Source organism: Notechis scutatus, chromosome 2 (assembly GCF_049901735.1).
Source record: "Notechis scutatus isolate UNSWTSFEM ecotype Mainland chromosome 2, rNotScu1.2, whole genome shotgun sequence".
NCBI lineage: Eukaryota > Metazoa > Chordata > Lepidosauria > Squamata > Elapidae > Notechis > Notechis scutatus.
This window is the reverse complement of record NC_142010.1, coordinates 182,733,856-182,760,978: the sequence shown is the minus strand read 5'-3', so window position 1 is coordinate 182,760,978 and position 27,123 is coordinate 182,733,856. Positions and strand designations below refer to the sequence as shown.

The window sequence follows — 27,123 nt, the reverse complement described above, 5'->3', positions numbered from 1 at the left end:
TTTTCCAGTACTTTTTACTTTTTGGGCAAAGCCACCAAGCATGAAAAAAGGTACCCCTCGTTTACTTACATTTCCAACAAGTCAAATTTAAATTTGGGTACTGATTCCAAGTTTAATATACATGTTCTACTAAGCATATATTGTTTAGCCAATGGCAAAAAATGGCACTTTTAAGGTTTTCAGTTGAGAAAGTATATTACTGCACAGAAATCTGAGGAAGATGAAGGAAATTTATCTAGGATATGAATCATTCATGTTGATTCCAGGTTTAATAGCACTTGAATATCCCCTTCTGCTTGCAGTAGGGCTTACCAAGTGTGAACCAGTCCATTCATGAACACAAAGTGGATTATAGTATTGTGACTGTCTCACAATGACTGCACTGTCAGGCAAGTAAGCTTTCGTTGTTGTGTATTGGAGAATGGAAATCAAATGAAAGATCTCCGCAGCTTAATTTTAAAATGTTTTGTTCCAGTTTTCCACCAGTTCAAATGCTACAAATTCTTCAACTATGTAACTATTCAATAGTTAAATATTTCCAGATGATAAAACACAGAGGAATTTACAAAAGTAAAAATGTTAAATATTAACTAGTCATAGCGGTAAACAGCAAAAACTCCAAAAGAAAAAATAAATAAACCAAGATAGTTTTCAGCTACTTTATTTTGGGTGGTATTGTATTAGAACTGGATTAGAATTTATGATAATGAATGAAAATGTCTAAAAGAACTGCAATGGAGACAGAAAAAATTCCTCTTAGAATATTGCCTTAAGTTTAATCAACACAGTAAACATGAGTCCTGAACCTTAACCCTAACCTTAAAATAGATTTTCTGCCTGTCAAAACTGAAGAGAGATTTGTTGTTTTTTGTAAAACCAGCATTTCCACCCACAATTAAAAAGACTCTTCTAAAATAGGATTTAGGTTGCTTCCAAAGATCCATACTTTAGAATTTCTTGGAAAAATGGCTAATATTTACACTAATATGCATAACAATTTGCTTGCTGTTTTTTGTATTCTTATCAATATTAACACAGGAATTTCCCCCCCTCGCTCCCAAGAATTAAAAGGTTTGGTGAGCTTTCTGAGTGAGTCCTGAGGTCTGGAAGGAAGTGTGGAAAATAATAAGCAACATTTCAGAGATTATCTAGTGTGGGGTTTCCCAAAAGTGGTCTATTTTTAACCTCCAAGTGTTGATGGAATATCCAAAGTTGTTGCTGTTGTTATTATTCATAGTACTAGTATTCATAAAATCATGACCATATAATAAACGTTTGGGATTAATGAATAATCTGAAACTTCATGAAGGGATTGATGATTTGAAGAGTTTGGAGATCCCTGATCCAGTCCAACATCAAACACTGAAACACCAGCATACTGGTAGAGAAAAATACATTTATTGAATGTCCTTTTGTCAAAAGAAACTGTATTCGTGAAGATACACAAAGAATCTCCCACATTTTATAAATTAGTTTATTTCCCTTTTCCCCACAAAATATTAACTACATAAGAAACACATCACAGAATCTTTTTTTAAAACATACTATTTATATATTTCTTAAAAAGCACAAAATGGAGTGACCATGCTAGCACCTGGACAAAATTCACTGGAAAAAATTATTTGGCAAGCCTCACCTCATAGTGCTGGTGCAAAGTATGGCATACACAGGAGTTGTTGTTGTTTTTTGCCAAAGCATGCCCTTAGGTCTCCCAAATCTGATCCAAAAGTGAAATCCATTTACATACTTTGTTCAAATGGAAACAAACAGCTGACGTAGGCTAGCTAACTCCCACTGCATCTCACCACGTTTTCCTAAATAGGAACGGTTGAAAAGGCCCAATCCGTAGCATATAACAAACAGCTTTTATACTCCAGAATCTGCAAGATTCAGTTTCAGATACCTGAGGATTAACAACTAATTTTTATATCGCTATGATTAGATGTGGTTCTGATGACATGCCATTTATTCATTAAAGATAGCTGATTGGACCAGTTAGAGATCTTTGGCACGGTTTCACATTCAGTTAGCTTGCTTGCCCGCAGCACACAGTCAACACTTATTTAAGGTGTATTGTTCCCATTCTTGTTTCTGGCTAGCAAGGGGTGATAATACAATAGCCTTAAACCATCCAGTAGAGATATATAGTGGGGAGAAGCCAGATAGCACAAAGAAGCACATCTGTATCTAATCTTAAGCCACGCTGTCATGCCTTCTGAACATTGCACATGTCTTTGCTATGCAATCATTGCACAAGTTTATTGCTTCTGGTTTGCTGCTAAGCATCACTGCAGAAGTTTGATTTGGCATATGCCTACAAGGATATAGGAGGAATTAAACTAGGCTTTTGCAGCCTTTCTTCTCCTGTTTTTACTATATCAGGTTCTTTCAGAGACAAAATAGGGAATGTCTAAAGATAAATACCGTCTTTCAGCAAAGCGTTTACGGTAACTCCCATGGTGGAGTTGTATTTCTATTTAAATCGGTTCATGCCAAATTCAGAGTTTAAATCGGTTCACGCCTGGCATCAACCTGAAGGGGGAAAAAATGGCTGCCGGTATATGGCTATATGTGCCTCTTGCTAGATGTTGATGACAGAGGGAGCTTCAAAAACTAGAGGTACAGAAAAAAGGCAGCCAGCCAGGAGTCTCCTGCAAAAATGAACAGGGGAGAGATAAAACTACATGCTTTGCCAACAGAAAATATCAGATATTTTACAATGGTTTGTGAAATATTTCTTTAAAAACCTGAACGGGCTCAAATTGCCTTTGATTTAAGGCAGGGTGTCCAACCTTGGCAACTTTAAGACTTGTGGACTTCAACTCCCAGAATTCCTCAGCCAGCTTTGCTGGCTGAGGAATTCTGGAAGTTGAAGTCCACAAGTCTTAAAGTTGCCAAGGTTGGACACCCCTGATTTAAGGCCATTTCCTAACGTTCCTTTCTTTTCTATTTAATAATGATGCCCCACAAATCCATAGCTTTCCTAAGGCTCCTGGGAGAAAAATTCAACCTGGCCTCTGTTTTTGTGGTCTACATGGGCAGTGCAATTTTTAGGAATGGTCTTAAGCAAATCATTTAATATCCCTGTTAAAGCTGTAATCAACTTACCCATTGGGTGGCAAAGGAACATGCTAACAGATGCACGCCGTTATCAGGTACACAACAGGCTACACCATTTGTAGTGCAATTCAGTAAATGCATAACTGCATTACAATCTAAAGTTCCAATGTAAAGTTTGGAATGTTTAAAAAGTTATGTGAAAATGCTAAAAGATGGATTTCAATAGACCTGTCACTCATCTTGGGAATAAGCACTGGGAATTGAGAAGCCAACACAGGAGGATATCTGTAAATGCTAGACAGTTAAAGTAAGATTGCTTTCCAAACAGATTTAAGACTAGATAGAGATGACCTCTATTATTAATGTAACATTGATTGTAAAATGCAAGGAAGGCATCAGATTCAGAGAGAAAAAAATCACTCATTTTGTTTGCTCAAATATTGGGCAAAGAGCTATTTATGTACCGTCTCTTGAAATATTTTTATTTTGGGAAAAGAAATCACCCCTGAATAAGAGGTTTGTTAACTCAACAATAGCAAAATATAAGCATATTAACAATTTGGGGAACATGAGGGAAGAGAAACCTAGCATTAAAGTCCCATGAATCAAAACCACATATCAAACTTCCTGCCACATTTTACATAAGTCCCAAAGAAATCAAATCCTAAAGCACGGGGATCAAACTTGCAGAGTCATGTTGCCGTCACATGACATATCATAACGTTTTTTCCCTTTGCGGAGCTGGGGTGGGTGTGGCCTACTTGTGACACGTCCAGCCCGCAAGCTTGATACCCCTGTCCTAAAGGGTCATTTCTTTTCACAATGTTGGAAATTATCTGTGTGCTTAATTAAATACAAAGCTAGATATAGGTAAAAGTTAAACAAGCTACAGCTTAGGGCCTCACAAAATTCCAGAATTATTTTGCTTTTGAGAAATGAAGAAAATGTTTTAAATTATATCTGATGTCAGTTTTCTGATTTTGCAAATGAGTATTATTACTTATTAAAAATGATCCTGATTATTTTGTCAGCATTGTGTGTACGAAAGGTATCTTAACATTATTTTAAAAATTACATTTAAGTATTATTTCCAAGGCATGTTATATTGTCATCTACGTCTACGAGATCTAGTCGGATAAATGATTAATATGTAATCAATAAATCACCATTTGAAAATGATACGTATTTTTCACTTTAAATACCCCACTGAAATTTTATTCATATACATACATACATACATACATACATACATACATACATACATACATACATATATATTTGTTTTCGTAGATTTTCACGGGTTCAGGTATGTAGGTCTAGGTGTGTTCAGGTCTTTTCCCGTGTAAGATTAAGAGTATCTTGGCGACGTTTCGGCGAGGTCCCACTCACCATCCTCAGGCTGGTGCTTTCGAAAGCACCAGCCTGAGGATGGTGAGTGGACCTCGCCAAAATCGCCAAGATACTCTTAATCTTACACGGAAAAGACCGACACACCTAGACCTATGTATGTATGTATGTATGTATGTATGTATGTGCATGTATGTATATATATATATATATATATATATAGGTATTCAGCTTTGTTCAGGTATTTTCACGTCATTATAGTTGTGCTTTTAAAGTTGTAGCTACAACTTTAAAAGCACAACTATAATGACGTGGGAAAATACCCGAACAAAGCTGAATACCATACATGTAAGTACCCGCGAAAACTTAAGAAAACATTATATATATGCGCGCGCATGCACACACACACACACACACTCACGCATGTGTGGGTGTGTTTTCTCAATTTTTTTGTGTGGTAATCCAAAGTCTTATTTTGGTACACACTTTTGGGAGACAATCGGGTGTAATGTTTTAGCAAAGGCCTCTGTTTTATGCAGCTCACCAAGTCTAAATCTAGCCCTGGTCAAATAGACAAGGATTTTATTTCAAAAGTCTCATTGTTCTGACTATGGAAGTCAGGTGATAGCAACTCTTGAATGTGTTGGAGAGAATGTCTACTGGGACTGAACCCTGTTTAAAAGCCAAGTGTGCAGATCTGTCCCAATGCAAGCCAACATATATTCTCAGGTGTTATATGCAGTAAACAAAAACAAAAAAAACTAAACAGGCCATCAGAGTTATGTAGACTTAGAGAATTAAATAGTCTACAAAAACAACTTTGTATGACATTACTATAATTATCTCTTTAGAAATAAATTCACATTTGTTTTTTCTTAGTAATATATTGGTCATTTCTCTAAATTATTATAGAGTTTGCAAATTGACACAAAAACAGAAGGCTTGCTTAAACGCCACAGCAATAAATATGTTCCATCATCTGTTATGGGGTAAGGTAGTAATCCCTTGGTAATAACAAATCTACTGCCAAGTTTTAATTAGCTAGTATTTCTTTCAAAAAAAAATCAGCCTGACCTACAACCATGCAGTAGGAAACACAGAAGCAGCCATAGCCTGGGTTAGAAAAAATAAGTAAGGTCTCTGAAAAAAAAGGCCATTTCTCAAGCCAAACAGTCATATAATTAACAATTAGAATAAACACTCATAATTGTATAAGTTGACATTTAAAATAAAAACTTTTGGCTATAAATTGAAAAACATTGATAGCTGCTGAAAAATGTGCTAGTTCTCCCCCTAGTGGTCAAACATTGACAACAGGATTCAGTTTGGTTTAGGTTTAGGTAGGATAATAAATCCAGGAATGGCAATTGTGATACATCTATGAGTAATGAGGTGGGGCAGGGTTGGGCAAGGTGGAGTAAGCAGGAATGTTCACCTTAGTGTTTGGTTCATTTAGTCCCCAAGTTGGCTCCTACTGTATTGATCCAAATCAGAGGTCTTCAAGCTTGGCAACTTTAAGACTTGTTGGATTTCAACTCCCAGAATTCTCCAGCCTTCTGGGAGTTGAAGTCCACAAGTCTTAAAGTTGCCAAGTTTGGGGACCCCTGATCCAAATGAATGATTAGATCAGGGCAGAAAGAATGCAGCCTATCTATTCTTATTAGAGCAGAATGAAGTCATATGTAAGGAAGTCTGCTTAGGTAATTTAGAAATACAAACAGTTGGAATAAGAGAAGCTGCTAAATTCTAACACTAATAAGAATTAAGAAAGAGAAAACTGCAGGGAGAAGAATGACTTTTTCCCAGCTCTGAAAATGAATGGGAGGCAGTTTTCTAATACAATTAAATTATACTACCCAGATACACAGGAACAACAGCACCCCTTCTCTATGGTGCTTTTGTTAATTTTGCAATTCTCTCTCTCTCTCCCTTTTATAAACAAGCAAGGATTTTATGGCAATATCTATTATCTGAACTACAAACTATTGTTTCTCTCTCACTTTTTGAGGTTACTGCTTAATCATATATTTTATGAATATCTAATCATCTAAACTTAGAGCAGGTGAAAATTCTTCCCCTAAGTATCACATGTGAGATCCACTACTAGAAATGTGCCTGAATTGATATAAAAAAAAACATACATTATTTTAAGTTATTGATTTTAATTAATTTAGACTCAAGCGTCACAGGTTCTAAAAACTGTAGGATTGCTATGGGGGGCCATGATTTCAGAAGTTCATTTCCAGAAATTCTCCAGATTTTCAATTTTCCTTCAATTTAACACGAGATTTAAAGGACTGATGTCCAAACTATTAAAACTAAGAAAAATATAACTGAAGCTTTTAAGGATGGATGCTTTTCGTGCATTTTACGTGGCTGGCATTCTAATAGTTTGAACACTCGATGATAAGTAATAATAAAAATAGAAAATTGCTAGTTAGTGTTACAGCTGTTATAGAGCAACGCTGACAAAACTGTTAGTCTGTTGAGCAATCAACCATCAAAGTGTTTCAAAGTACTTTAAAGCATTATTTAAGCTACTTTTCATTAACGTGATGGATTATGTACTATGAAGAACTATTAATTTTTATCAGCCCAACCATGGCAGCCAAAATTGCTTGAGGACGGGAATTGTAGTCTAACCGGTCTGGAAGACAATACACAGAGGAAGGCATTAAGTTTTCAGAGCTTACAGTCCAAATTATCTCATACATCTAATGATGTTGGCTCTAGTTCGCAAAATGTCATACAGGAATAAATTCAGATTTAATTCTGTGTTGTTGCTTTTTTGCTATTGAACAAATCATTCAAATCTTACACTTCTGGTTTTTTTTATGGCTGTTGTATAAAGAAAAAATTCCAAGGAATTCTTAAAAATAAAAATGAAGCAAGAAACCTTAGATCAAGGCTCCATTTTGGTTGTACTTCTCCCTTTCAAGGATACAATGAATACAGAATGCCCCAGAATAAATACCCCTTGAACTAAAAAGAAATACAAGAACAAAGGCAGAAGTGCTTGAAATGCTGAGCTGATCCGTTTAGTAGGGAAAAGCAGTAGTTCCCTCCGTATTCCTTAAATGTGTCAAGAATTTATTTCAGAATTAGTAAAAAAAAACCACCTGTAGATATAGTTACTATTTGCTTGCATAAATACTTTATACTAATTTATCTTGAAAAAGATTCCCACAGTAAAAAAAAAAGATTAGGTGACAATGAGAAGTTTGGAATGAACTAAGACATGACATAAAGAGTAGCTTATCACACACACAAACCAAACATTTTGAGAAATCAAGAAATTACCTGGCTTTTCATTCTTTTTTAAAGGAAAAAAAAGTAAACAATACTGGATACAAACTTTGGGAATCATAAGTTTCTTTCCTCTACCATCCGAAAGTTGAAGTCAGAGTATGCACCATATCTATAGGTTAGATTAGAAACATTATTTTACAAATATTCTATACATTTCCAATATATTATATGGAGACCATAGCAACTCCTGTTTCTACATTAAATTAAATATTTCCCATTCTGCACAAAAAGCTCACGTTAAAGAGATGCTACAGAATCCAACAGGTATCTTACATCAATCATATTCCCTTTCTATACGTCAAGGGAAGCAAAATCAGGATGGCTTGAAGATGCTTGTTTCACAATCAACATACCTTATCCTGACCGATAACAAAAAGGAAGGGCAAGTTGGCACCTTGCATTTAAGAGTCTTTATTTTTATTACGATTTTAGTGTTCCATTCATCAATTTCATTTAATATAAAGTGGTCCAAGAAAAAAAAAAGTGCTCTTGTTTTAACTTCCATCATCCATAGTTCACAGAATAAGAATGTTCAAGATGGTTTGGTTAAAAAGTGGCAAAAAATGTATACAGTTCAGAATTAGCACACTTGGTGTTCCTCCAGGAGAGAAAAAAAATCTTACATCAAGGTGTATAGTAAATCTTCAGTATAATTAGTGGTAGTGATTCTGGGCATTTGGTGGATGTCCATGGTGCAGGGAAGAAATTCTGAAAAAAGGTGCAGCTTATTTGGTCTCAGTCTTATCTTGCAACAGTGGTATAATGGACTCCCATGCCGTAAGGCACTATTTAAACCAAAGAAACAGATATAACAATTAATTAACAATGCCATTTTAAATCAAATAGTCATAAGAATGGTCTTACAATAATGTCATTTAAAACTTAAGCGGCCTTAAATGACACAAATTGTGAATTAAACAATGTTATCAATATCTGCATTTCCAACACAGCAGCTTCAAAGGCACAATTTTATGATAATAATCATTTTCTCTACTAAAGAACACCATATACACCTTGTAGATTGTCTTACTTTACCTGGGATATCACATATCCTTTCCAAATCTAGTACCTTCCAGCTGCATTGGAGCTTATATTTTCAAGATTTCCCACCTATCAAAGGTTCACATACTTTGCCACACACAAATCTGTAGCTTCAGATCATTTTCCTCAATAAATCATAGAACAAGTATGTTTTTGACTCATTTGTTTAATTGGGTTTTCTTTATCTAGTTTTAGGACTTGTTGGGAGGACAGATTACATTTTGGGTGATATTTGTGAACAAAAATTTGGAAATTGAAAAAGATTCATGAAACTTTTTAGAACCATGATTGGTGGGAGCTTGGCCAGAGCAAACAAACATGAAGGCAAACAAGAAAGAAGGAACAAGGGAATTATGTGCAAGAGACACTAGTGGTAAGGAGCCTGGGAAATATACAGTATTTATTTCTTTTGTCATAAATCAATATATTGATATTATATTATCAATATATTGGTATTAGGGAAAGCCAAAAAGAAATGTGCCATAAGTATATGGCAAAAAACACACGTGGAAAGAAGTCCTGACCAGTTAAAAAGATCTACAAGCCTTGTGTATGGGGTAAAAAAATTACTTACCCACATAGGGTTTCACATAATTTACAACTCATTCAACTTTACACTACCGTGTTTCTCATAAAATAAGGCCGGGTCTTATTTTTTTTTTTTTTTTGAGCCCTGAAAAAATGGCTAGGCTGTCTTTTTGGGGGTGACTTAATTCCCCCCCCCCTTGCATCTTTGGGCGGGCGGGTGGCGATGGCTTGGATGTTGACCTTGGCGTTGGTGGGGCACTTCGTATCGGGGTCAACCCAGGCAGCACCATATCCGGGTGTGCAACAAAAGTACTTCCTAACGGCAAGCCCCCCCCCACCATTTCCCCCCCATTTCGCATGTTTTAATATAGGCCTTAATTTGGGGGGAGGGGCTTAATTTCATTTCATGCCTATAAAACATGCTGGGACTTCCTATTGGGGGAGGCCGTATTGTTGGAGAAACAGGGTAGTAAACTTGTTTGCATTTCTAAAAGTATCTGGGTTAGTTGGTAGTAGGATTATTGCTCTGAAAGTTTTGATACTTTTAAGATCCTACCTAATAGCACTGGATTTTATTTGTCCAAAGATGTCTATTCCAGCTGTTTCATTCCTAAATTATCTCTGCCATTTTTAAAAGGATAAACCTTTACAGAAGCAACAGCATGGAAAAATACTTGAGCTGTGAAATTCTTCAAGGAAACTAAGGATTAAAACTTTCTGAAAATGGCGGCGGCGGGGGGGGGGGAATGGATTGGGCGGCCCCGCAATGCCAATACTGACTGGCAGATCTCAATCATTTTAACATGCATGGGTGTCATTTTGACCCATGTTAACAAGTAACTTCTGCAAGGTCCAGAGCAGATTTAATGGTGGCCTGGCAAATAGCTTTTGGTAGTCCTCTATAACCTGATGACTTCTAAATGTGATAGAAGGAAAATTCTCAGAATTTGCAGCCAATCTGGCCCATGACATGTTAACCTATGCTATGGCCGTCACTTACTGGCAAACTACAAGTGTAATTCCCTGCTCTATCTCTGTGGACAGGATTCGGCCTCATCAGTGGAAATATAAAAGTACTAAAGCTTTAACAAGATTATCCAGGAAGAAAGAGAGATCAGCTCTAAATCTTATTGCATCAGCTTTTTACTCAACTGGCATCAGCAAGTTAATTACATTCAATTGCTTTCCTGCATTTAGTGGCAAATTTAGAGACTTACCTTCTCGTAATATTGGATGTTTTTATCTGCCATTCCCATCAGCAGCTGCCTAAAATCTTGCCGCTTGTTGTTTTGCCATCTGTCCATGTCAGCCTTCAGGTCAGCATTGAAACACTCTACCCGGTCTTGACACTTTTCAACATCTGTGGGCATCTGGAAACCAAAAAGGAAGCAATGCTGTGGAGATAAGTTCTGAAAGCTTTTTAGACGTCAAAAGATGCCTCTCACTGAGGAGAATCAGATATACCTTACAATCTCTCTCAGAGAATTTAATTAATGTCTGCTGCAGAGTTCATCAAGTTCCACTCATATAGTCTACTACACAGGTGTCAAACTCGCTGCATCATGTTGCTGTCACGCCACGTTTTTTCCCATTCGTGGAGCTGGAGTGGGCATGGCCTGCATGTGACACATCTGGCCCACAGGCCGCCAGTTTGACACCCTTGGTCTACTCTATCTGTATATGTACTCAAATCATTATAGCGGTACCTCAGTATTCAGCTGCTTCAAAACTCATTGAATTTGGTACTCAACATATTTTGATGCGAAAATATTGTCCCAGTACTCGGCGTTTGTTTAGTACTTGATGTGCTGCAATAGGAAGAGGGGGATGGCTGCAGAGAACAGACAGGAAGTCAGCCATGCTGAGAAGGTTACTGCAAAAGGAAGCAGGGGACGGCCGCAGAGGGTGGATAGGATGTTGGCCATGCTGGGAAGGTCACTGACAGGGAAAAGGGACACACAGAAAGTTCTTCCCAGCTAAAACAAAGAGTCACGTGGTAAGTCACATTGTTTGTTTGGGACTCATCCTTTTGAACTGGTGCATTGGGACTCGACATGCCTTCTGAAACCAATTAACAATATGTACTGAGGTACCACTATACTTACCATGATAGCCAGTTATATAATGGTCAAGTACAAAGTATAAATAAGGGCGATTAAGGATCGTTTTCCTTCCTAGCTACAGAAATAAAGAAATTCTAAGTTAAGCATAATGTACCAAACAAGGTATTGAATTTTAACCAAGGTTGAGTGGATATAAATTTCTCAGCACAGTTCTAAAGTATACTGGGTAGCTGTGATGCCCTGGGCGTGGCACAAAGGCAACACAGTCACATAAGTAAGAAAAGTCCCTTTAATACCTCCCTGCGTGCCCTAGGATGAAGAGGGGGTGGGCCTGGATCTTCCTCTGAATTCTCTCTGCCTTGTTCTACCTCTTCCCTGCTCTGCCCAGCTGGACTGTGCTCTTCCCCAGTTTCTTCCACAGCCAACGGAGCCACACTCCCACTCCCTGTCAGCTGCTTGGCCTCTCCCTCGGAATCAGATTCTGACAGGGCATGACAGTAGCCTTGGTTGCATTTTTCTTTCAACATGAGATTTTGTTAGAACAAAATGGAGTTACTACTGGATGTTGTCCTGGGAGAGATTTTCAAGCTGTTGCACACAGAGTTTGATAAATTAAATCCAGTGAAGCTTACTCCCAAGGCAAGCAATTAATAATCTTTCCACAAAATAGTACTGACTTTTTTAAGCTTGTAGGTTCTTGGGCAAGAACAAATAGCAACAAGGCAAACTCAGAACACTTATCAAGAATAAACTGAAGGAGATGTGACATTATGTCTAGAAATGAAACCAATAATTTTTCATCTCCTGCACTTCATGACCCAGAATGCATCAACTAAATTTGCGTGCATAAAAGCTTTTATTCTCCTATCAGGACATAGTTTTATAATTAGATCAGATAACGCTAATTACTATTAGAGTTGAGATACTATACTGCATAAGAATTCTTGCCTATTTTCAAAATGACTTCTTTTACAAACCAGGCACTCATCTTAGCCTCAGTTCAATAGGTGTTGGTATTGAATCAAAACAAGACCCAATGAATAGAAAAAGATATTGGAAAGCTTCAGTAAAATAAACTACTGAACAGACACCACATTCTATTTAAAAGCCTCTCCCCGACAGCAAACCTTGGGACGGTCTTCTTTCTTGAGGGCCACAGCTTCTAGTTTGGCTTCATATTCTGCTTGAACTTGATCTCTTTTCTTCAACACATTCTAGGAAGGGAGAAGAGAGAAAGAGGCACTGCAATTAGTGAAAAGAACTATAAAAATCAATGGTGTCTTTTTATACTACAGGAAAGCTTCAATTTTTCTAGATCTCATATTCTGTATAGCAATGACAAGCACAATCCATTTGAAACCACCCTAGTTCAGGAAAATAATACAGGCAGTCCTCGATTTGCAAGCCTTCATTTTGTGATCAGAGCTACAATAGTACTGAAAAAAGTGACTTATGGCCTTTTTCATATGACCGTTGGCAGCATGGTCACATGATCAAAATTCAGATCTGACATGTATTTATGACAATTGCAGTGTGTTGTGGTTCGCCGGCAGACTGTGCAGATGGCAGCGGAATCGGACAGTAGGGAAGAAAGGAGATCAGTCCGGGAGTCTGGAGAGGACTCGGACGAGGGTCCTGCGTCCGATGCAGAGATGGGGCCAGGACCATCCAGGAGTGGGGTGCTGCCTCTGAAGCCTGGCAGCAGCGAGGAAGAGGACCCAGGGAGCCTGTTCCCAGTGCGCAGAGCTGCTAAAAGGCGAGACTAGCTGACACAAAAGGGGCAACTCGGGAGTAAGGCTGGGAGGTGATTGCCCCTCCCATAAGGTATAAAGGACAGGCAAAGATGACAAAACCTTTACAGGAAGCAAAGTCGTTCGTTCGGTTCAGATTCATTCTTGAAGCTCTTTGTACTTTGGTTGGGTTTTTTTCTAGTTCGTTTGACGCTTCTTGTTATTGGCAGCACTTCACAGGAAAGAAAGGTGGGTGCCTATCTCGAGGAACTCTTTGAGATTCATTACCGGCTGGGAATGAAAATAATTTCCAGTGTGTGATAAAGCAAGACTTGTTTTTAAAATAAACGTGCGCGTAACTACAGTCTTGGAAGCCTTGGTCAGAACACAGTGTCCCAGGGTCATCTGATCATCTTTTGTGATCTTCTGACAGGCAAAGTCAACAGGAAAGCCAGATTCACTTAACAATGTGTTCCTAACTTAACAACTACAGTAATTCAGCGTGGCTACTAACAACTGTGGCAAGAGATGTTGTAAAATGGGGCAAAGCTCACTTAACAACTGTCTTGTTTAGCAATGGAAGGTTTGGGCTCAATTGTAGTTGTAAATTGAGGGCTACCTGCAAAGCCAGGAGGAGGAGGGAAAAAAGATTACATCACCTTTTTTATTTTATAACACGTCACATCTGTTCCATGTGGTTCAATACACAAATTCAATTGAGAAACAAAGGTGTGGTTATTAACAGTAGAAAAGTAACGTCACCGAATCTTGAATGGTGTTTTTGCATAGGCTAAAATCTAAACTGATAGGTGGACAGAGTTATCGGTCCAGATTTTGCACCATGCAACCATGTACTAAGTTGGCCCTTCACTCCTAATTTCCCCAAATTCATCCAGAGATCCTAGGAAGTTGGCAGCACAACTCTTTTGGTTCAGGATTCTGATTTAGCTATAAAATGCTGACAACTAATGTAAGTTTCTCCTTTTTTTTCACATTTTAGAACGTTGCAATGCAGTTTGAAAATACAGAAATGCTTTCTTTACAAAAGGAGGGAGAGGGTCCTTCAGAAGATAACATCTGTCAGCCTCTCTACCCGTTAGAGCAGGGGTCCCCAACCACCGGTCCGCGGACCGGTACCGGTCCGTGGAACAAGTCCTACCGGGCAGCTGGCTTGCTGGCGCTGCCATCTTGTTTTGATGAAAAGTGCTTCGGTGAGCTTTTCTGGGTGAAAGCTCACCGGAAGCACTTTTTCATCAAAACAAGATGGCGGCGCCTCAGCTGATGTCGGTACCGGGCCGCGCCATAAAAAGGTTGGGGATACCGGGCCGCGCGTAAAAAGGTTGGGGATCACTGCGTTAGAGGAGTTTTTTTAAACAAAGATCCCCTTCTTATTGTTAATGACCCTAAAAGTCTTTTTCTTTTGCATCCATATTTCATTAATCCATCCATTCATCTATATATTCTTCAACTCTTATGCCTGGAGTCAGTGCTTCTTCATTCAGCAATATATGAGCAAAAACTACAACCTTCGTCACTTAAGTGGACCAAGTTTAAGACTGAAGGCTGACAAAGGACAAAAAACAGAGAACAGATGCAACGTCCACAGCTCAATCTCCTTCACCATTTGAGCCTGATCAATTATCAATAAGGCTTAACCCAACCACTTATCCCATTAGTGGAAAGACAGTTCTATCTGGCTACATCTATGATCATATCATCTCTAATACTGCCTCCCGCCAACAATAATTAACAATCTAAATTCCTCACGTTTCCTCAAGACATCCATCTTCAATTTACCCAACTATGGAAATCAGATTGAAAAATGACAAGCAGTTGTGATGGATGCACAGTCAGTTAATGCACAAAGTCAAAAAATATATTTCCTTTATTTACATTTATCTTCTTTGTTTACATCAAGGTGGGGAACTATGGCCCTTTTATGGCTTGTGGACTTCAATTCCCAGAATTTCTGAGCCATGTCCATTGGTGGCTCAAGAATTCTAGGAGTTGAGGTCCACAGGTCATAAAAGGGCCATAGTTCCCCACCCAATTTACACCTTAAAATGATAATTTTGTGCCTTCTTACATATATATATTTGGCAAGATGGATTGCAGAGTTGAAAAAAAGCAGCTTAGGCAGAATTAATTTAGACTTCAGTTTAGGCTAAGGATTTTCAGCTATTTGTCATGTTACAGATATTCCTCAGCTGACAACTGAGTAAGTGGAACCAGAATTTCTATTACCAAGCGATGCAATTGTAAAAAGCGTGACCTCATGTGATCATTTCATTTAGTGACCATAATCCTGGCAGTCCCAGTTGTCACCATCCCAGCTTGGTCTCTGCCAGCCCCAAGCCACAGTAAGATAAAGAACTGCATCCTCTTCAATTTCCCCCTGCCTGTCTCCCCCCATCCCAGCTAAGTCCTGGCAGGCAGTCAAGTGCCGGAATTTTGATTGAGTGATTATGGGAGTCTACAACGGCCATAACTTCAAAGACCAGGCATAACTATCATTTATTCATAACTTTGAACGGTGACTGAACAAATGGTTAATAGACTAACTGTAAATATGAAAGTCATTCAGGTTAAATTATGTGACCATGTAACCCAGTAGTAGCAGCAGAAGCTTGCAGTGTTCTTGTTAGACTTTCTCACTAGATTTTTTTTTTTAAAGGAAGGTGCCAGGGATTGAAAGTTCAAGTATCCAGCATGCAAAAGATGTTCTGTGTCCTTAAACTAGCTTCCTTTGAAAAAAAAAAAGATCCTTAGAAGTTAGCTCTATGCTAAGCTATTCCTTTTGAGTTTGAATGACAATGGGAGAAAGCAAGTTGGGTCATTCTTTAGCCAAGATGACTAATAAACGATATAATATATATATTTTCTACCAGGCCTGGGCATTTTACAGGTCGTGGGCCACATCCCTTTAACTGTTCCTATCTGGCCCATGTGAGATCAATCAGAAATTAGAAAATAAAATGTAAATAAGTGGGCCACAGGGGGAGGGAGAAGAAGCCAAGTGCATTCCTTTAGTTGGCTGGCAAGAGAAAAGCTTTCTGCACCTTTCTTTTCCCTCAACATGAGGTGGCAGCAGAATTAAGTTCAGCTTATTGGTTCAACCCTGCACAAAGTTTGGGAAAATTAATTGCCCACCCCTTGTATTATTCTGTGTTTTATTGATAAAAGACATGTTGACTTTTTCTTTCTTTTAAAATTAAGACTGGAAAAATTGCAGATCTCTCAAACACCACACAAAACAGTGCAATTTCTCAAGACTGAGCAGGGGACAATTAAGTGCATTTGCCCCTTGAGAGTATTTGAAATATATTTTAAACTATTCTAGCACGAACAATATTAAAATTTAAAAACTAACTCCTTACCTAATGTCCAAACATTCCACTGGGGACTGTACTAACTCTGCCCAGTTGTTCTGTCTCATCACAAGAGTTCTTATTGCTCTGCTTTTTAAAAAAACGCAACAGCAGTCAGCATGAAGACCACACAACCTGGCCCTCTTGTAATTCCCACAACCTACATATCGTAAGTCATACACCAGAAACGCACAATTGGATGACATTTATTTTAAACAGCAAATCCTCATGTGTTATGTAGACCGGGGTCTCCAACCTTGGCAACATTAAGACTTGTGGACTTCAACTCCCAGAATTCCTCAGCCAGCTTTGGAATTCTGGGAGTTGTGAAGTCCACAAGTCTTAAAGTTGCCCAGGCTGGAGACCCTGATGTAGACTACAACTTCTTGGTACATGCAAGTAACATTAAAATAAATTTAAGGTTAAGGAAAAGAAGCTTACAGAGATTGCCTGTATTGTGGTTAGCCATGAAATCTAAATATAGGAAGGATATGCAGCAAAATCCTGCGGGCAAGATTTTAACTGTCCATTCTGATGGCAACAACCCACATGCACATATATTTTGAAGAAAAGGATTTTAAGAGAAAAAAAAACACATTATACATTGTAAAATACTTATGCCGCATGTGAATCACTGTTAGCCAAAATTAATAGATACCACATGGAATAGATATGCTAGACCTTTGTAGGAAAGTAGTGGGTAATAATTCTCTGTCCTCATCTGCAGTTTGTTGACAAATTATCAACCTCTCCCTACCCAATTCTTAGCATGACTGGTACTGAACTACTCCAGGATTTGAAGAATAAAATCATAAATTACATTCCAGGCCCAATGTTTCAAATAACTCTGTATAACTCTAAACACCACTAAACTGAGAGTAAATCACATTAAGTAACAGAGAAAAGGAAATTTGCTCTAGAAAATAACATATTTCTGAAAATAGCCCTTACAATGGAAATTATTATTATTAATCCAAAGCCAGTTTACAACTATGCCAGCCATAAAAGTTTGCATTCACTGTTCTGTCAGTTTGTATTCTGGGGGCAGGAACACACAGAATAGTTTCAGGGATGCTAAAGTGGAGTTTTTAATTAACATGTGTAACATTTCAAGGGATGGGTCGAAGAGTTATCTTTCCTTTAAAGCAGGGGTCTCCAACCTTGGCAACTTTAAGCCTGGACGACTTCAACTCCCAGAATTCTGGGAGTTGAAGTCGTCCAGGCTTAAAGTTGCCAAGGTTGGAGACCCTGCTTTAAAGAAAGGATTTGGAAAGCTACTCAAGGCATAGACATCTGTCTTGCAATTCCTCATTACCTTCATGGAATCTGAATACAGAATATATTCTCGTAAAACAGGGAGAAAGTCTTCAGTCATGTCTTCGCTCAATTCCTCAAGAGCTGTGCAACAGTTTCCAATGCAGGCTGATACTCCTTCAAGAGGTTCAGACACCTCTGTCTCTAGTGCACTCCAGGTTGAATAAACAGGGCCATATTCTCGTAGTTCCACTAGATATTCTGCAGCCGATAAAAATAAGGGACAGAAAATTCTGTGTTCCAAGATTGTGAGACTTAAAAAAAAAATCAAATACAGTTTTGAGGGGGAAATATTCACATTTGGCAAGGTGCTGAGCAAATAAGAAATTATTCACACTTGGGAAAACTATGGAGAATAGTATTGCCAAAACAAAATAAGGAGAAGAGATATATAGGAATTTAGCGATTTCAAAAAAATGCCCAACATTTCCAAAATCTTTTTGCAGTAGTTCTGCAGCATAACAAATCCACATCCAAGAGAGGAGGAATGCATGCATCTTTCACTGTTTGTTTCTTGAAAACATACATACATACATTATATATATATATATATATATATATATATATATATATATATATATATATATATATATATATATATATATATATATATATATATAATGTATATGTATATGTATATGTATATATACATATACACATACACACACACACACACACACACACACACATATGGTATTCAGCTTTGTTCGGGTATTTTCCCACGTCATTATAGTTGTGCTTTAAAGTTGTAGCAGCGTTTGGCAGAATCTCATCTGCTATCATCAGGCTTCTGTATTGTAGTTTGTTTGTGAGTCAGACTTTTAAAATCTGACTCACAGACGAACACAATACAGAAGCCTGATGATGGCAGATGAGATTCTGCCGAAACGTTGCTACAACTTTAAAAGCACAACTATAATGACGTGGGAAAATACCCGAACAAAGCTGAATACTATACATGTAAGTACCCAAGAAAACTTCACACACACACACACACACATATATATATATATACACACATACATACATACATACAATTTGAGAAATAACAAAATGGGAGTTACAAGGGAAGCTATAAGTCCTACTTACCCACTTCCTCTTTGATTATCCGCTGTGCTATTCTATCAATAGTTCCTAGCTTCAGAGAAAACGTATCTAGATATTCACCCATGGCAGCAAACTCCAACGGTCGACTTCTTAATTTATAGCTTCCTGTGACATATTTTACCGATTCTCCCATCTTGGTAAGCAAAGCCATTCCTTGTTTTTTGTAAGCATTAAGATCCTGGTATCGACAGAACGGTTAATAAATTTACAGCTTTGCTGAAACTATTCACTCTCATACACCTGTCTGAGCAAGAAACAGTCATGTTCATCCCACTGAATTTGTTATAGTTAAATTGTGGACTATATGGGTGCTTTTAAAAAGTAGAAAATCAGCAATATCTAACTGACTATTTTAAAGTAAGGAAGACATCAAAATGAAGTAACTGTTTGAAAAGAAGGGTGTTCTGGGCTACTCAAAATATTCAGCTGGGTTTATTTTATTGTTTTAAACATTACAAGCTGTATACTAAAAGACAATACCCAACGCCTACCAGAATCTAAAGCTAGCATTTAACAAAAGAGTTGGCTAATTAATTAAAGAAACATGTATTTATGCTGCTGCAGGAAAACGGTCATGTTCCAAGGACTTGCACCTCTAATTATGAGTTTTGAAAATCAGAAACTGTGTGGATTCAATGCACTTACTTTGGCTGTAAGAAATACATGAAAATGTTCATTGAAAGAAAGTACTGGATGATCTGCAATCCTTTTTAAAAATTTATCCAAGGCCTTTCTTCTTGTCTCAACAAATTCTTCTGAAAAACGGTCCACCACGCCTTTGACTACAAATTTTTCTGGAAGAGGCTGAGGAGGGGAGGTAGAACGTTATAGGAAGCAAAATTCATACATACAGTATGTGTGTATGCATGCATATATGCATACACACGTGTGTATCTGTACAGTAACTTTTGCATTAATATCTAGATAACCGTGGGGGAATTAAAATCTACCTTGGAACCTGACATCTCTCCTTGATGTTCAGGTTATACCTCTTCTGTAGCAGAATGAGTTTTTTTTTTCCTTTTTCCCAACCCAGTACGAGTCAAGAGGCTTTGCATCTTTTTTGGATTTGCCTGACCTCAGACTCTCAGGCCAGTTAACCCTGCAATACTTCCTCCACCTCCACCCAATCTGCCTTGTCCTTCTGATTTATCTCAAAGACATCTGGGTTGTTTTAAGTACACTTTGTTCCCTGCAGAGCACTAAGAGAAGCTGCGACTCAGTCATCGTGGCCTGCTTTCGTTGCCAGCTTATCATTGCAATCTCTGAGTTAACAATAAAATATAGTTAAGACTGCACTGCTAACACCATGAGATCATGCCAACTGCAAATTACTTTCCCATTTCTGAACATTAACATTCATGTTTATGGGGACAACAATTTTGCCACTAGTATTCCCCAAACATGCATTTTAAATCTCACTTAGTACTGGTGATTTACAGTAACCTTCTGGTTGTTAAAGGAAGTAGAAGATGAATTAAAGTGCATGTTAAAAATCTAAAAGATCCCAGCAGATAAAGTCAATAGAATAGACATGTTTATTCCGTAACCCACTTTATTTTAAAAAAGGGAGTGCTATTAGATAACATGATTTGAAAGGGAGCACGTAAAATGGAGCAATACTTCAACAACAAGCAAAGATTTTTTCTAGTCCAAGGAACTTTTGTTATTTATTTATAAAAATATGCATCTTCAAGAAGTCCAACGAGACTCTTGAATTTAAATCTAAATCAATTATCAGGAAGCTATACATCTAGTTTTATAAAATTAAAACTCTCGAATCATATTATCATTGTAACTTACTGCACCTGTGCATGGTTTGCCAATTGCACAGTGGCAGATAGGAAAGCACTCCAGAGGGTTAATGTCATTGCCCAGAAGATCATTGGTTGCCCTCTCCCCTCTTTGGAAGAGCTTTATAGCTCCCGCTGCCTTAAGAAAGTTCAAAACATTCTCAAAGATCCATCTCATCCTGGGAACCTTTTTTTGAACTATTACCATCTGGCAGATGGTAAAGAATAATAAAAGCAAGGAGAACTAGGCTGAAAAACAGCTTCTATCCCAGGGCAGTAGCTCTTTTGAATTCTACTGTATAGTGCAATATTAATGCAATATCAGGGGTTTTCAATTCAATTGTATAGAATACGAAAGATATGTGTTTGTGTTTTATTTTTATAGTTATAATGTACACTGAAGATGGCATTTAATTTTGTTGTATAAGGTGCAATGACAATAAACTAACTGACTAATTTAGTTCAACAGAAAATTGTTCAGTGCAGAATTAACATCTTGATATATGCTGAATCCACTTTTTCCCTCCATTCAAATTGTGTCCAGTTCTCAGGGACAATAATGGGAGGGTTTTTTTTTTGTGTGTGTATGCGTGTCAAAAGCACTAAAGCACTTCCAGGTTGAAAGGATCAACCAGTGACATCACTGTTGCCCGGGAGATGCCCAGTTGGGGGCTCCTTTCATGTCTCTGGCAGAAGCTGGAGTAAAGGACGAGAGTTCAACCTCACCTCATGGCAGCACTTGGGTCTCGAACGTGGGCTTTGCTAACCTCCTGCCCAGCATTCCAACCATTCAAGCCACCCTGCTCCTATAATGGGAGATGAACACTGTTTAAAAAAGAATAGTGTGCTAGAGGCTCTGACTTACTACTTACTGGAATGAGATGAGTTGGCTGAGATTCCTCCAGTTTATTCCTGAGCCAATCAAAATCCTGGTATCTTCGGCGCATTGAATACTCTGGCAAGTCAAACTCAGCTCGAGTGGTCTAGAATGAAAGAATAAACATCAAAAGTGGTAAGAGAACAAGAAAGTCTGGTGTATGAAAACTAATGTTCTGCATTTCTTAAATAAAACACATTCTTTCTGAATGCTGCAAAATCCTTGCTTAATTCCTCTTGCAAACCATGCAGCATTTCACAAGCTGAGTCACTCAAGCAGCAGAAGAAAATTAAACAAATTATGAATCTTGCCTTCTTAGGCAATTTATAGAGATACAATGTTGTGATACCGTGTTTCTCATATAATAAGGCCAGGTCTTATTTTTTTTTGAGCCCCGAAAAAACGGCTAGGACATCTTTTCGGGGGTGAATTAATTTCTCCCCCCCTCCCCGCGCAGTCTCCAACAACAGCATCTAAATCGCTCCCGCTTTCCCCCCCCGTCCCCATAACAACAGGAAAAAAAAGATTTTGAGGTACCTGGGAGCACTGCGCGCTGCGTTTTGGTTTAATCCTGAGCGGCTGGGTGGGCGTGAGAGGAGCCGAGCAAGTGTCTCTGCTGCTGCTACCCTTGGTGCTCCAGCCTCAGGCTCTGCAAGTTTGCAAAAGTCCCGGTGCGCAGCCCGTTCCTGCATTCCAAGCGCCCAGGCCGAGCTGCAGCTGTCCTCTCTTGCCAGCGCCCTCTCCAATAACAGCGGCAGCAGCGGCGGGAACTGTGGAAGTTACGGAGGCAGCTCCCCCACCCGAGAAGCGGTTGAAACGCTTCCACGGTTCCCACCGCTGCTGCCGCTGTTGTTGGAGATGGCGCTGGTGAGAGAGGGACAGCTGCAGCTCGGCCTGGGCGCTTGAATGCAGGAACGGGCTGCGCACCGGACTTTTGCAAACTTGCAGAGCCTGAGGCTGAAGCACCAAGGGTAGCAGCAGCAGAGATGCTCGCTCGGCTCTTCTCACGCCCACCCAGCCGCTCAGGATTAAACCAAAACGCAGCGCGCAGCACTCCCAGATACCTCAAAATGTGTTTTTTTCCTGTTATGGGGACGGGAGAAAAGCGGGAGCGACTCAGACACTGTTGCTGGAGACGGCGCTGGCGAGAGAGGCGCCAGCACAGGTGGGAACCGTGGAAACTACGGAGGCCTGAGAAGCGGCTGAAACGCTGCCGGACATCCACGCTGATGCTGCCCGCCTGCTGACCCAGGTAAGGGAGGGATAAGGGAGCCCTCCGTGCTCCACCATGATTGGCTGTTAGAAGCGGCTGATGGTGAGGCGTAGCTGCCTGCGAGGCACTCCTAATGGCAAGTTTTCCCCCAACTCCCCCCCCAAATTTCGCATGTTTTAAACTAGGCCTAAATTTGGGGGGAGGGGCTTAATTTCATTTTATGCCTAGAAAACATGCTGGGTCTTCCTTTGGGGGGGGCATATTGTTGGAGAAACACGGTCGTTTTTTAGGTTGTATCTGGAATAATGTGTTATGGTCCTATCATTATATTCACAAAAGACAGAAGAAAAAGGTCTTCAGAAAGAAAAATTTTGATTTCTGCAAGAGCAAATTTGGGGGCAAATGCCAGATTATTTACAACATTTATGCAATCTGTTTCCTAGTATGATTTGATTGCTTATTGTATCCTAGGACTATTATTAAGTGTTGTACCTGATGATTCTTGACGAATGTATCTTTTCTTTTATGTACACTGAAAGCAACTGCACCAGGACACACCTTGTCTGTCTGTCTCTGTCTCTGTCTCTCTCCAACATTTATGCAAAATTCCATCCTTTTGATTTTAAAAGGAATTTATTTCCATAACAAATCAATCCAAAGTCAAATTGTTGTCTCTTCCATAGATATAAGCAATTCATAAATGTCTTTTTTGAGTTATGCTCAACTGGTGGCTACATAAACATACTGATACTGTTTACTTGGATGTGATACAAACATGTCTTTTTCCAGGGTAGTGTTTTATTTTACTTTTCATATAGCCACAGTGAGATAGAGCCAAGATTTTCAGTCTTATTTGAAACTTGGTAGGCTGTAGAAACCTTTCCATTATTGATGTTCAAAACATGCAACTAACACCAATTAGAAATGAAAAATATTTTAGATCTTAACCAAGTAAAGGAAACAAAATGTACTGCAAGGGGCTCTTACGTGCTTCCAACACGCACATTATTTTACATTCTTCTACAACATGAAGAAGGCAATCAACTCTGACTTGACAATTTGACATATACTCTTAGGACAAGAGGAAACAAACATTGAGAATGCATGTGAATCCCAATGCTACTTTACATTTCAAGGAACCTGAAATAAAGTTATTTTTAATAAAAGCAATATTTTTGAATAGAGCAACTTATCTTGTTGTACCTTAGTTGTGACCCGGTAAGTGATGTAAGTCTCCATCGTACAGACATGCTTTTTGGGATCATCAACTGTGACAAAGAGGTCCCTCATCTCCCCATCAAAGTCATCATCCAGTTGTAGTCTATTAAGAAGTGAGGAGGAAGAGGCGGGGCTAGAAGTATCTGCAGGAGTACCATTGGGCAAACTGAGATCCTGGAGGAAGACATAACAATGTGTGGGAAAAGGACAAAAATCAATTCCTGAGGTTCAGCCACAGAAATGAACCAGCACAGAGATCCATACACTGAATACTAATGGATATTCCATTGTAGAGAATATTAGTATAATCTGATGAAAATATTTAGCATTTAGACATATTTTTTACAGACCTTCATGTGTTCAGTGCTTTGTTATCTTATGATTCTTATCACAGTGCTGTAATGTAGGCAAACATTATCTTTACTATAGCAGAATAAGGCCAAAGACATTGATAATCTAAAAAGTTATCTTTCAAATCTTATTAAAAGTTTGCTTGCTCGTTTCCTCCATTCTGTTCTGTCAGATACATATGTGCTTATTTATATTTTGTTTCTCTAGTCTTTAGACAGAATTCAATTACTAATGCCAATATTTCCCTAATAACTATCGTGAAATGGATTACGGCCAAAACCTTCAGCTAAAGAACTCCCTTCTAAACCCATTTATTTTATTTTCCAACTCTCTTTCTGCAGCTGTCTCTGCAAAAGACAATGCTTTCTACACCTTCATGGTTGCCTTCTGGCTAAGAATTATTCTTCTTGCTGCTTCCAGCTTTTGAGGATCCTCCTTATGCCCAGTTCTATGCCTCTGGAAATTCTGAGATTGGTAAATCAATACCACTGGCATAAGGAAGGAATGTTTATGATCTTCTGCGGGGATATGTAAAATTCACCAGTTCAAGAAAACAATTTTCCATAGAACTTTGGAATGTTTCATTCCCCCTCCAGGCCACGCTGAGCCTCCTTTGGATAACATCGTAAAGGCACTTCGATGGCTTCCAAAAATTAATCCTTGTACGTCTGAGCTATGCCCACAACAGCATGCTGTGGAAGAAGTTTGGCATAGTCCAAAGAGGAAATGGACTGTTCTGTTCTCAAACTCATGAGCTTTTTACCACCACAGTGTTCGATTCTCTTTATTTTTCTTCTGATAATTTAAAAATTATCTTTTCATTTCAGAAAGCACTGTCTGTATGTAAAGGTGAAATAAGCGGTGCTTAACTCTTGAGATTTTAATGAACTCAAACATCTAGCTTTTCTGGCAGTGCAACATTAGTGGTTTGCCACTGTTTTCTTCTGTGATATATTTTTTCCACTTCCCAGTTTAGCCTACAACCTTGGCATTTTTAAAAGAACCAATGGAATTCTTGATTCATAACATTTTGTTTTGTTCTGTTTTTCCATCTCCCAGTGCAAATTGCAGAATTGCATACGGATTAAAAATAGTTTGAAATAAAAAACAAAGACAATTCCACATTTTTAGTTGCTTCTTTATTAACAAAATAAATTGAAAGGAAATCTTACTCATCAGAGATTACATGTTACTGTCAATTTTGCAAATTGTCGGTTTTTAAAATAAAAGAGGCTCATGGGAGCAGATGCGATAAAGCAAACAAATGGCAGAAAAGTTTCCAGCCTCTCATAATACTTAGTCTGCTTATATTACATAAGATGAAATCCAGATACTGCAATATATATAAAGCATATCCTAAATGATTATATTGAATTCATTCTCCAAATGCTACTGTACAGAATTGTTGCTAGAGAAAAAGCATCAACTGTCTTAGAAGAATTTCAAGATCTTTAGAATGAGAAAAGCTAAGAACACCTCAAGACAAAAGTAGCTACTCACGAATGAAGATGGACTTCAAGAAGGAAAGGATTCCTCATGAATTAAAAGCAAATGAAAATATTGCCCAAAGAGAACTAAAGCTTTTAGAGGTGCCATGATGTATGGACTTCAATGGTAGCCAGATAAGAACCAAGTTTGTGTGACAGGATTGAAATCTTGGTGGTTTCTTGGAAAACAGTACTGTAAAATGAAAATAACTATCCCAGAAGACAACATGAAATGTCTCACCTGAATAGGAGTACAGCTAGTCCTTGACTCATAACCACAACTGCACCAAGAATTTCTGTTGCTAAGAGAGACAATTGTTAAGTGACTTTTGTTCCATTTTATGATCTTTCTTGTCACTGTGTTAAGTGGATCACTGCAGTTGTTAAGATAGTAATAGGTAAAGTGAATCTGGATTCCCCATTAATTTTGATTGTCAGAAGGTTGTAAAAGGTGATTACGTCATCCTGGGACACAGCAACCACCATAAATATGAGTCAGTTGCCAAGCATCTGGATTTTGTTCACGTAATCCTGGGGATGCTGCAATGGTTGTAAGTGTGAAAAATGACCCTAAGCCACTATTTTCAATGTCACTAAATGAACTCCTGGGTTCATTTAAGTCGGGGACTACCTGTACTGCAATATGCATTACAAGGCTGATTTTTCTTTTCAGAATTTTTTTCCTGGTTCTTTGAATAAGGAATATCTTTGCTAATGAAAATATCCTTTTCCTGAGGTAACCTATATATAAAAGCGAAATACCACTCACGCATCATCACAAAATCTCCAGAACCGTAAAGCCTACAAACTTGAAAGTTGGCATGTAGATTCCTCTTGGTTTTTAGGTGCTCACTAAGATTTTTCGAAATGACCATCAGAGCATTAGTATTTCCTATATTATTATTAAAATGCTCTGATGCTAAGGAGTTCTACTTCCCTTCCCCACCTGAAAAGAAATCTCTCCCAAAGGCAAAACACAAGCAGAGGAGAGGACTTTCAGCTTCAGTTTTAGTTTCACAGCCGCAAGCAGCTTTAGTACAGAACAGTTGACCTAAGCCATGCCCAGGCTCCTTGCTGTCTCCTTCTTGCTCACACAGTAAATATTGTTTCAGTTTCCAAACAGCCCTCAACTCTCTCACACACTGACAGGACGCTAGCCAGATGAATACCGATAGATGCTGGTAGGCAGAGGCATATTTCCCCCCCTTATTTTCTTCCCCAAAAAATTAGCCCGATCACATAGTTTTGTAGCGAAGCACGGATATCCAGCTAGTGTTAGTAATATTTTAGACAATTACACTGAAGGAACATTTTGTC

At 38.5% G+C, this 27,123-nt stretch overlaps 1 protein-coding gene and 1 long non-coding RNA gene across 2 annotated transcripts in view; both read right to left on the bottom strand.

Moving 5' to 3' along the window:
• Nucleotides 1-1,376: 1,376 nt before the first annotated feature.
• LOC148132435 (uncharacterized) lies at nt 1,377-4,298 on the bottom strand. Its single transcript, XR_015747994.1, has 2 exons — nt 2,909-4,298; nt 1,377-2,766 (listed from the first exon to the last, which is right to left on the bottom strand). It is a non-coding gene; the product is annotated as an uncharacterized LOC148132435 (long non-coding RNA).
• Nucleotides 4,299-8,111: 3,813 nt separating this feature from the next.
• The window catches only part of SNX30 (sorting nexin family member 30), a 32,736-nt gene continuing 13,724 nt past the window's right edge, over nt 8,112-27,123 (bottom strand). The window contains exons 2-9 of the mRNA XM_026672300.2: nt 23,954-24,142; nt 21,533-21,643; nt 19,513-19,671; nt 18,850-19,045; nt 17,762-17,961; nt 12,476-12,562; nt 10,503-10,655; nt 8,112-8,501 (exon numbers count right to left, since the gene is read on the bottom strand). Coding sequence (XP_026528085.1) covers nt 8,442-8,501; nt 10,503-10,655; nt 12,476-12,562; nt 17,762-17,961; nt 18,850-19,045; nt 19,513-19,671; nt 21,533-21,643; nt 23,954-24,142 — 1,155 coding nt within the window. The 3' untranslated portion in view covers nt 8,112-8,441. The remainder of the gene's footprint in view (nt 8,502-10,502; nt 10,656-12,475; nt 12,563-17,761; nt 17,962-18,849; nt 19,046-19,512; nt 19,672-21,532; nt 21,644-23,953; nt 24,143-27,123) is intronic.